Source organism: Chionomys nivalis, chromosome 8 (genome assembly GCF_950005125.1).
Source record: "Chionomys nivalis chromosome 8, mChiNiv1.1, whole genome shotgun sequence".
NCBI lineage: Eukaryota > Metazoa > Chordata > Mammalia > Rodentia > Cricetidae > Chionomys > Chionomys nivalis.
This window is the reverse complement of record NC_080093.1, coordinates 19,468,730-19,479,621: the sequence shown is the minus strand read 5'-3', so window position 1 is coordinate 19,479,621 and position 10,892 is coordinate 19,468,730. Positions and strand designations below refer to the sequence as shown.

Genomic DNA, 10,892 nt, shown 5'->3' with positions numbered 1-10,892 from the left:
CATCCCACCCCTAATGCAGATCTGCTGTCTTTGCTTGCCTCATGGGCCCTCTGCTTCTCTGAAACACACAGTCTTGTCATTTTCCTTCCCAGACCTTCAACTCATAAGCCAGTTACAACCTAGAAGGCAGAGTTACCCTGCCTTTCCGTGACCCACCTCCACAGCAAGACAGCTTTCCATACCCACCCCAATCCCCACCCCAGCCACAGCAAGACAGACCACCAAAGGAAACGTTTCTCGTGCGCGTCCACTGCTGACTGAGAACATGCCAGATCCAGCCGCTGACACAGGAGGGTCCAAGCTTCAGAAAAGACACTGAAAGCTGGGATCTAGGGGCATTGTGGAACCAACTGATGGGCACAGGGTCTTCTTTGGGACCGATGATAACGACCTGAACTAGACGAAAACGGTCACCCTACACCGTCAGTGCACCTAATACCACTAGACAGCGTACTTTGAAATGGTTTAAGTTTTCTTTAGAGTATTTATCAAAATTTGCCATAATTTGAAAGAAAAATTAAATAAAGGGCTCTCAGAGGCCTGGTGGGGCCTCACATACATTACCCTTTCCTGTCGCCTGGACGCTGGTATTGGAGGCTGTAATGTTTGGCCACCTTGCAGATGGTTCCTCGAGCCCACCTGAAGGAGGACAGGAAAGGAGAGATAAGAACACATCAAGGGAGCAACCTTGGTCACTGGGTGACAATCAGAGCAGCAAGGATTTGGTCAACTGAGGTTTATTGGGTCAATAAATGCTCCTTTTTTTTATACAACCACTCACAAATTAGTGAGACCACCATCTCGGTTGGTCGGTCAAGGACGCTCTGGGTGGAATTTGTAGAGTCCATGAGGAGTCTAGATTGGCTCGTTATCCAGCTAGAGAAGAGGGAATGAATTCACAGGGACGCGCAGAGTCAGATCCACATAGGTGGAGCACAGTGTGGCCAGTGAGCTGCTGGAGCTCATCACCGTGGCACCGCTGGCCTGGGCTTCCTCTTTGTGTCTGCTTCACACACAGGGAGAAACTTCTTCAGAAAACTGCTGGGTTTTCTTGATAAACTGGACTCTGTTGACACCGAGCAGCAAGGGCAGGAAGGATCAAAGTGTTTGTGGGCAGTTGTCTGTAGACACCCTGTCAGCAGTCACCCACCTCCCCCGGAAAGATGTCAGTCTCCAGGTACTAATTGATCCTTCTGTGTGCCGGGTACAATCCTGGAAACAGATTCAGTCAGGAACAAGGCAGACAGGGCTCCTGTCTCAGCACTTGTACTCTCTAGATGACGAGCTAGATATAACAGTGGAGGCGCTAACTGCAAGTTCTGAAGACCGAACTCAGCATGTGTTGACAGGAGGGGCTGGGGGCTTCTGGGAGTGAAAAATGAGAAGGGCCATGGATGGGTTCCGGGTAGGGCACAAGGAGCAGATCTGTGTTCAGGAGATACAATGACCATGAAACCATATCAAACCCTCCAAAGGAAAATCTACTGGCAAACAAGAAGGCATTTTTTTGCATTGATTGAGAAACGTGAAATTTATGAAGCAACCTTCCCCTAGCCCCTTTGCCCGGATTAGAACATTCTGGGATACATGGAGTATAACCCCGTTTTTAGGGAGTCAAGGCTGAGGTGCATGTTAATGAGTCCAGGACATGGTCTCCTGGGCAAAAAGCCAAGACTTATCCTGTGCCTCCACTGCATGGTAGAGTTTGGCACCACGCTGTCCAATGGGTACACAGTGTCCAGGTCCACGCCAATGGAGGCAGCGTGTGGCCCTGGCACCAACTCCTGAGAGGCAGACTGCTTCATTCATGGCTGTGACTCAGGCAGGGCCTGCAGCTGCCCTGGCCTCCTGTAGAGAAAGGACCCCAACACCAGGCGGGGACAGGAGCCTCCCTGCATCCTGCCTGGCTGACGGCTCAGAATGCGCTCACACAGCCCCTGCAGCTGCCGGGGTCTGCGCTGCCAGTTCCCGGCCCTCGGGTATTCCAGTTGCGATATCATTTCCTCTCAGGCTAAAAGGTCAGGGGAAATCCTGACGGTATGAAGTCGTTCCGCAGCACAAGAATGTGCCATCTGCAGAGGGAGGCGGGCCGCCGCCAGGCTCCAGGTCCAGCTCAGCCTCCACCCCACAGGCTGCGCAACTGCTGCCGAGAACCTGGGCGTTAGCATCTTTGGTCTGTCAAATGGGCTGCTGCGGGAACCAAATGAGGTAATGGGTTTGTTTAGGTTTGTGTTCATTCAGAAAATATGCATCTGACACCTGCTATGTGCCAGATTCTGTTACTACTGCTGCAGGGGCGACCTCAGGAAATTATAGCCTGGTGGAGTGGGGGAAAGGAACAAACAGAAGCGAAGTATTTCAGTTGGCTGTCGGTGAGTGCTAGGAAGAGAAAAGGGGTGTTCCAGGGTGCCATTTCATGTAAGAAAGAAAAGAAGTCTGAAGAGACAAAAATCTATAGATGTCTGGCAAAGGGCATTCCAAACTGAGGAGACAGCAGGGGCAAAGGCCCTGGGTGGAAATGTGCTTGGCAGGAGGGAGCTGGTGTGCCAGGAATGAGATGAAAAGGACAGAGAGCTGTAGTAGTGAGGCCTCAGTCATCAGCATCTGCAGGACCAGCCAGTGTAGGGCCTTGCAGGCAGAATCTGGACTTCAGCTTTTATTTCGAGTGTCCTAGACAGGATTCAGAAGACATACAGCCACATCTGCTTTCTGTGTAACAGGAGTTTTTAACGGTGAACAAGAGGGAAGCCTGCGAGCTGAGATTTAAAATAAGTTTCTGTATAGCAGTGGGAGCCCAGCGTAGATATCCGTCAGTTTCATCCTCTTTGGCTTCCCAGAAATGAAGGGCAAGAGGACAGGAAGAAAGACCTGTGAGTTGGTGTCTGGTCATATGCCTGACTCAAGATAAGCTGGAGACTGTCATGGAGGCAATTAGGGCGGTGGTAAAGGCTGGGGCTGTGCTGGAGGGAACCAGGCCAGGAGGGGTGGCACTCGGTTCTATAGAAGGCAGAGGACTCAGTGGGCTTCTCTGCTTCCTTTGGCTCCCCGATGCTGGGGCTGGGTAGGTGAAAAGCTTTGAAGTTGGATGAGACACAGCAGTCTGAAGGCATCTGTGCTAAGTAAAGTGCTAACCATGGTGTTAACTACAAGCTAAGAATGTGGCTAAACACTTTCCTCTCGTGGGTTTAAGACTTCCAGCCTCATAAAGACCTAAGGATCAGAAAACACATGCCAAGAGGCAAGATTCCTCAACCACCGAGTGTGCAGGTGTGTCAGTCACAGATGGTACGTGTCCCCCTCAGACAACACCCCCCCCACCACCAATCAGAGCAAGAGATAGACAACTCCGAAGGGCTCAGAGCCTTGTTTGGGCATCTGTGAGAGGACACCTGACTTTAGCGACAATGTTAGTTAAGACCAACTACAATGGAGGCCTGTGTCTGCCATCTTAGTACTCGGGAGGTAGGGTCAGAGGATCAGGAGCCCAAGGCTAATCTGAGCTATAGAGCAAATTCAAGGCCAGCCTGGGCTACATGAGATCCTGTTTTGTCAAAAGACAAAAACAAAACACCACAACCAAAACAAACAAAAAACCAAGAGCACAAGTGCCTGATCTGATCTTATCCTCTAGAGGTGAACGTGGTATCTTTTTCCTCAGAGGAACACCAGGCCCAGACTCCCAGTTCTGTCTGTCTGGGAAGGCTTCCGGTTCTGTTTGGAATCCACAGAGAGCAGAGAGTGGACAAGCTCTGCCACTTCACTGATGAAAACCCTCCTACTGCATTTGAGGTGAATTCCCACTTTGTGGGTGGTGGACGAGGTTTTTAGTGGCAGGTTCCTCTCAGGCTCCTCTGCCTCGCCCCTTGCCTCCACTTCCACAGGCTGAGCCACGCTAAGCTGTAGGGACTGGGTTTCCTTTCTTCATTTTCCTCCTTTATTCTTGTTGAAACAGGTCCTTATTATATAAACATGGCAAGCCTTGAATTCAAAACCCTCCTGCCTCTGCCTCTGCAGTGCTAGAATCACAGACATGTACCACCTCACTGCTTTCTGCAGTGCTAGAATCACAGACATGTGCCACCTCACTGCTTTCTTCAGTGCTAGAATCACAGACATGTGCCACCTCACTGCTTTCTGCAGTGCTAGAATCACAGACATGTACCACCTCACTGCTTTCTTCCTAAGCGTCTTCTTCAGCTACAACCCCTCTTGGGCCTGGCTAGATCTTGCTGGTTCCTCAAGTCTCTAACTGGACACCACTTTCTCTGGGACACAGCAGACTGGCACCCCTGCTCTTCCTGGGCTTTAAGCCCATACCCTCTGAGCTTCCTCAGCCCTTTACCATGCCCATGGCTCTCACTACACATTCCCAGCCTCTTGGAGGCTGGAGAGACGGCTCAGAGGTTAAGAGCACTGGCGGCTCTTCCAGAGGTTCTGAGTTCAATTCCCAGCGACCACATGGTGACTCACATTCCTGGCATCTCTTCAGTGCTTGGCACAACCCCTCTTGCTAACAGTTGAGATTTAGGACCATAAAGGAGAGGGCATATCCCCGCAGCACCTGGCATGAAGCAGGTGCCAGTTCCATAGGCGATGGCTGAGCCAGGGAGCGAAAGACTGGGGCAGTTTAATGCTGTCAAAAGATGACAGCAATCGTTTCCAGCTCAGCTTAACGCTGGGGCAAAATGTGTTTCTCAGCTTTGCTAGGGAACTTTGCTATTGAACTCTCAACATTGGCTGCAATCTTAGTTACCTGGGAAGCCTTTGTAAAAAATACTGAGGCCTGCTCCCCCAACTCATAGCCTCGGATGCTCTGTTTTAATTTATCTGTGCCATGGGCTGGACATGGGGACTCTGAAAAGCTTCACAAGTGATCTGAAGGCACAATCAAGGTTGACCACTGCAGCCAGGAAAAGAGGCATATATTCAACCAGGTGGTGGTGGCACACACCTGTAATCCCAGCATTCGGGAGGCAGAGGCAGGAGAATCTCTGAGCTCCAGGCCACCCAGGCCTACAGTGCAAGTTCCAGGATAGCCAAGATTACACAGTAAAACCCTGTCTCCAAAAACAAAAGGCAAAAAAGAAAAAAAAAAAAGAAAGAAAGAAAAGAAAAAGCCATATGTCATACGTAGAACAACGGAAACTGTTCCTTAACAGGCGAGGCTGAGGCAGAAACTGCAGGTCTAAGAGCTACAGAAGAAAACAGACAGGAGCTGGGGAGACGACTCCATCAGCAAAGGGCTTGCTTGTCTTGCAAACACCAGGACCTGAGTTTCACCTCAGAACCCATGTGAGAAAGCGTGACAGCAAATTCACCCTTATACTGAAGGGACTGAGACCGGAGGTGCCTGGAGCTCACTGGCCAGTCAGTCTAACCTACTTGGCAAGCTTCAGGTCTGTGAGAGAGACTTCATCTCAAAGGAAAGGTGGACAGTGTCTGAGGAATCACACCTGGGTTTGTCCTCTGGTCTCCACATGCACACGCTCACACGAACATGTACATACACACAAACACATGCAAAACAAACAAGCAAAGAGAAAATGGAAACAACCTGATGCAGAGAAAGACTGGAGACAAGTGGATGCATTCACAGAGCAGGCATATGTTCTTCCTAAGGAATGACTGCCAGACACACACACACACACACACACACACACACACACACCGTGCACATATGCACGCACGCATGCTCATATACAGGTATGTATATACCTACATACAAATGTATCTTACATATTTGACCATTGTTAATTACTTCTTCAGCGTAACAATATGCAAAGCCTTGTAAATTTCATTAGTCACAGGGGTTTATTCAAACTGTCTCCTTTGCATAAGAAACCCAGACTTACAGCTGGTCTCTGGGAAAGAAAGCCCTCTAGGCCTTGAAAAGAGAGCTTGGCCTGTCCAAACTCCCTCTGAAATACAGTGGAGGTCAGCGGCCCGTGATGCATGGGGCCAGGCTGAAATGTCCCAAATCAGCATCTGCAATTCAATCCCACACTTTGCTTTATGGAACAATTCACTGAATTCCAAGTTGTTCTTTTTTCTAATTCACCATATAATTCACCTCCCAAGTTCAATTAAGAAGCAATCTGTTAGCAACTTCGGGAGCAAGCTGCTTTTCTTTGGGAAAGTCCAATTTTCTTCCGCTCCCAACAAAAAGTGCCTTAATTGCATGCATCATAATAGACACTGGTGTACACACAACGCCCTTCTGCTATAATTAATGAAACATCAACGGTCCACACGCAAGGTATCCAGGCAGGGAGAGACAAGCTCCTTCAAACCAAGGGGACGACGCCTTGTTCCATAAATCAATATTACCTATTCAAATAATAGTGACTATGAATATTCATTAATATGGAAATGCATAAACAAAACTTTAATTAAGCTATCCTTCATTCTTAAACCATAACATTACTTGATCCCTAGTTTTCTTAAACACAGTAGCTACTGGTTTTAACCGCATATTATTTTAGGGTGCCCTTATAGATAATTATAGCAGAAATTACAGCCTTTGATTTACTTTAAGAAAAAGAAAAGGAAGAAACGAAAAACAAAAATCAGCACAAGATCCTAAAATCCAGTTTACCAGCAGCCTGCAGCCTATTCATCCCAGAAAACCCCGCTGAGCACCTGCCCTGGGCAGCTCAGGCAGGCTCCTGCCCATATAGCTGGCCTTCATGGTGTCTGGGCACTAATGGATTGGCGTAAACAATGAGCTCATTCCAGGGAGAGGTCAAACACTTTGAAAAAACCTGTAACTGAATTTTACAAAACGGTAGGTGCATGTGAGCTGAGACTTAAGCTTTGAGAGGGAGACACCTGTGTGCAGAGAGTAACAAAGAAACCCAACTTCGAGTCAGTCAGTCCTGAGAAAGACAGAGGAACGTGAGGCTGAAGTTGGGGCTCAGTGTAAACCTGTCAGGCATAAATAACACTGAGAGGGGTTTTCTGGGGACACCTTACCACCTCATCTAATGGTACATTTCACACATAACCATTCTCAAAGAAGTGCTAATTATCATTTTATATAAGAGAAAATTGTGGTTTGTAATATGTGAACCAGGCATTTAGTTACTGGATTTGCATTATCATTCCAAGGTTGGTCCACCAGAGTCCAGAAGCCACATTTTTCCTCATCATGCCTTCACCCCTCACCTAGATAAGTGTGCCTGAGCCATGCCTCAGACAAGGCCCAGTGGGTGCACATCTCCACCAAGAAAACCAGCAAAACACAACTGCTCCACTGAACAGTTTTAATTATTCATCAGGGGAAACCGGCAAAGCCCCTTTAAAAGGTCGATCCAAGAACAAACAAGGCGATCACTATGGTAATCAATGTGTGATCTTGAGCGATCCCGTGCCAAGTAGCTTTCAAATTCCAAATGCTACAGAAGGGAAAGGGGAGATGAGTTAAAAGATCACTGCCAGATTTTGTTAATGAAATGATTTAATCCTGGCGAGCTCTGCTACAGTTCCGGGGAAAGACAACCATAAACTGGTCGCATTTTGCCATTTAATAAGATATGTCAAAGTCTTCTAAACCAGGCATGGGTATGTCATCAAGGTGTCAGCATGAGGAAGGCATTGGCAGGAGGACAAGGGTCATCTCAACCTTAGATAGAGACTGTAGCACCTGTGCCCGCAACAGGGGAGTGCTAAGGCAAAGTATGACCCAGTGGGACAATCTGTAACCTTTTAGACTCTTTTAGATGTTTACTGAAAGGGAACGTATCATATGCAAGATAGAAAATATAAAATAAAATAAAAAATACAAAACAACAGGTTAAGAAAGAATGCCCAGTATAACTCAGATAGAAGGCAGCCTGGTCCCACAGTCTCAGAAATAGCCCAAAACACATGGGACAACCATGACTGGAAATGACCTCAGTGATCATTGTGACAGTCTCTGCTTTGTGATTTTGAAGTAAGCCCTGTGTTCTTATTTGATTTTTATAACTTCCAAATGCTATTCGCCATGTTGCTTTTATAATAGAGAATTTTTTTAAAAGAACACCGTTGCAATGGATAGTTTGCCGAAGGACATGTTTTCTTCACACCCATAAGTACAAGCACACACGCGCACACACACAAACAGAAGTTGCCAGGGAAACCTTCTGGTGGGGAAGAAACATAATTATGTTTCTGCAGATGGGAAATTGTAGGCCACGCCCCACCGCCACTTTTTTCTCTCACCACTGGAAGAAGCAAGGAGTCCACACCTTGGCAGGATGGATCTCATTGGTGGGATCCAGAGAGAACTTATCAGCACTCTCTCGGGCTTATCAAGAGTCAACCCTCTTTCTCTAAGTTCATAGGCAAAATATTTGTGTTTTGGCACAGGTTGAAGAAGCCTAGAATTTGCTCCTGTCCCCAGGCAGAGGATCATGGGAGACTACTTTTGAGACATGACATCACTCTGTAGCCCAGGCTGGTCTCAGGCTGGTGGTGCTACTGATTCTCCTTCCACAGCCTCCTCCCGAGTGTTGGAAGTACAGGCTGGAGTTACCACGCCTATGCTGACTTTTTATGCTGGGAAACTATTCAATCATGCAAACAAGAATCCTCCTTTTCCAAGGGCCACCAAGCCAGAGAAATATTTTGCTTGGTATTGGGCCTCTGCTCATTTTGGATGCTGTATCTGCACCTTTCTGTTCCCTGATTGGTGGGTGAGTTAGCACAGGCCCTTTGCTTAGGCATACCCTGGGAGTACCTAGTACTCACATGGCTTCACACTTCCAGCCTTCTCTTGCTACTGGGCTCCTTGTACATCAGTCAGACCCAGCATGGCCTTACCTTTTTGGCTGTGCTCACTATTTCTTTTACTGTAGAGAAACTATCTTTCCTTTCAGGGTTGTTATGTAAGTTAGGAGAGAGGTAATCACACAGTGCACAGAATGACACCTGGCGCACAGGCAGCTCGTACAACCCCGACTGAGACACTCCGCTGGTAGTGGCGATCAAGCCAAGGTCTCGCTGCAACTGGCTTGGTATCTCTTTAAACTGTCTCCATACAGTGTTTGCCTCTGACGGTGTGTAGGGAGGAAATAGAGAACAAAACAAAAATGGAAGACCTTAAGACCCCAGGCCAGGCAGCGATGGTGCAAAGCCGGGGTGGTGGTGGTGCACGCCCTGAATCCCAGCACCCAGGAAGCAGAAGCAGGTGGATCTCTGTGAGTCTGAGGTCACCCTGGTCTGCAGAGCAAGTTCCACAACAAACTCCAAAGTTACGGAGAAACCCTGTCTGGTAAAACCAAAAAAAAGAAGAAAAGAAAAGAAAAAAGGAAAAAGAAAGACACCAGAGTCATCCTGTTACCTCTGGAAAAATGACACCGGGTGGCCATAGGCTGGCACTGTAACCTGGCACTCACAGAGGGAACTACAGGTGTCTGTTGGGAACTTTGCTAAGCACTGTGCTCCCGTGTGTGTGTGTGTGTGTGTGTGTGTTCTCATTTGCTTCTCCGCACAGTTGTTTGATGTAGGAACTACTGCTAGCTTTCACCAAAGTGAAAACTGAGGCTCCAAGCACCTCAACCTTACCTGCAGGCACGCAGCAGGCAAGGTGCAAACCCAGGGCAGTCCTAGTCCTACCTGCTTCCCCTGGTGGCCTTTGTACTCTAGGACTAGAGATGCCAACCCTGATCATAGCCACATAGCCAATGCTCTGATGGAAGAGAGAGGAATTCTGCTCCCTGAGCAATTAGAAGGTAACAGGTTATGCTTAAAGCAAGAGCTCTTTGAGTGTATCTCAGGGTGGGTTCTGGAGGCTCAGGGGAGCCTTTGGAGGGGGGGAGGGGGCTTCTTTATATTGACTTCCAGAAGTGGCTTCTGAGAGCGGTTTATGAAGCAAAGACTGGCTGGGGTGACAGCGGTGGGGAAATCAGTCCCAAAGACCATGTGACTAACTGATAGGAAAACAGGAAGAGAGCAGCAGTGACCACAGGGCAGTAGGAATGCACATGGACAAAGCAGGCTACAGTGGAGGATGTGTGGGCATCCCAGGCTTCCTGAGAAGGGCTGGCTGAGCCTGAAGGGAAGGCAGGTTGAAATGAGGAGAAGAAAGTAGGGATTCGGCCCATCCAGGTATTGCTATGGGAGCAGACTAGTCTTCAGCCTCCCTGAGTCTGATCCCACCCACGGATCCAACTTAACTCCCCATCCTCTTGCCCACCAACCAGATATCCACCCCAAACTGTGTGTTTCTTGGGCTGTTCAGTCTCATTGCCCGGTTCCCTCCTCCCTGAGTTTGTTTGAGCTTGCTTCCTCCCACGAGGTCCTCCCCATTGGCTCCTCAGCCTCTTTCGGGAAGCCAAGCCCCTCCCCGATGCTTCATTCACACCTCTTTCATGGCTCTGTGCTTGCTCACTTGTGCACCACCCTAGTCAACTAGTTTCCATAGTACCTCATGTATGTAAGTGTGCGGGTATGCACACCTATGTATGAGCGTATGGAGGTAAGAGAAAGACATCAGGTGTCTTCTTCCATCCCTCTCTGTCTTGTTGCCTTGAAACAAGGATTCTCCCTGCACCAGACCTTAACATTTTGGCTAGACTAGTTGAGCAGCAAGCTCTCAGAATCGACTGGTCTCCACATAGCAGGCTGGGGATTCAAACTCAGGTGCTCATGCGTGCAAGTCAAGTGCTCCTACCCATTGGTCATCTCCTCTTTCCTGGCCAATGGCACAATTCTCTGAGAGTCAGTTTGACGGTGTGCCATTCCTGCAAACCTCTCTACTCCTTAAGGACCAAGAGTATAGCCTGGATATCTCCAACCACGTGGTGGTTATGGAAAATACTCAACAAGTGTATCCAGGGCCTGGTTAGATGGCTCAGTGGTAAAGAGCATTTGTTGCCCCTGTAGAGGACCAGGCTTCAGTTCCCAGAAAT

The 10,892-nt window shown here is 48.4% G+C and overlaps 1 protein-coding gene across 1 annotated transcript in view; it reads right to left on the bottom strand.

The window, feature by feature from the left end:
- Positions 1 to 10,892, bottom strand: part of Tll2 (tolloid like 2) — a 105,218-nt gene that overhangs the window by 56,342 nt on the left and 37,984 nt on the right. Inside the window, exon 3 of the mRNA XM_057778295.1 lies at positions 565 to 639. Coding sequence (XP_057634278.1) covers positions 565 to 639 — 75 coding nt within the window. The remainder of the gene's footprint in view (positions 1 to 564; positions 640 to 10,892) is intronic.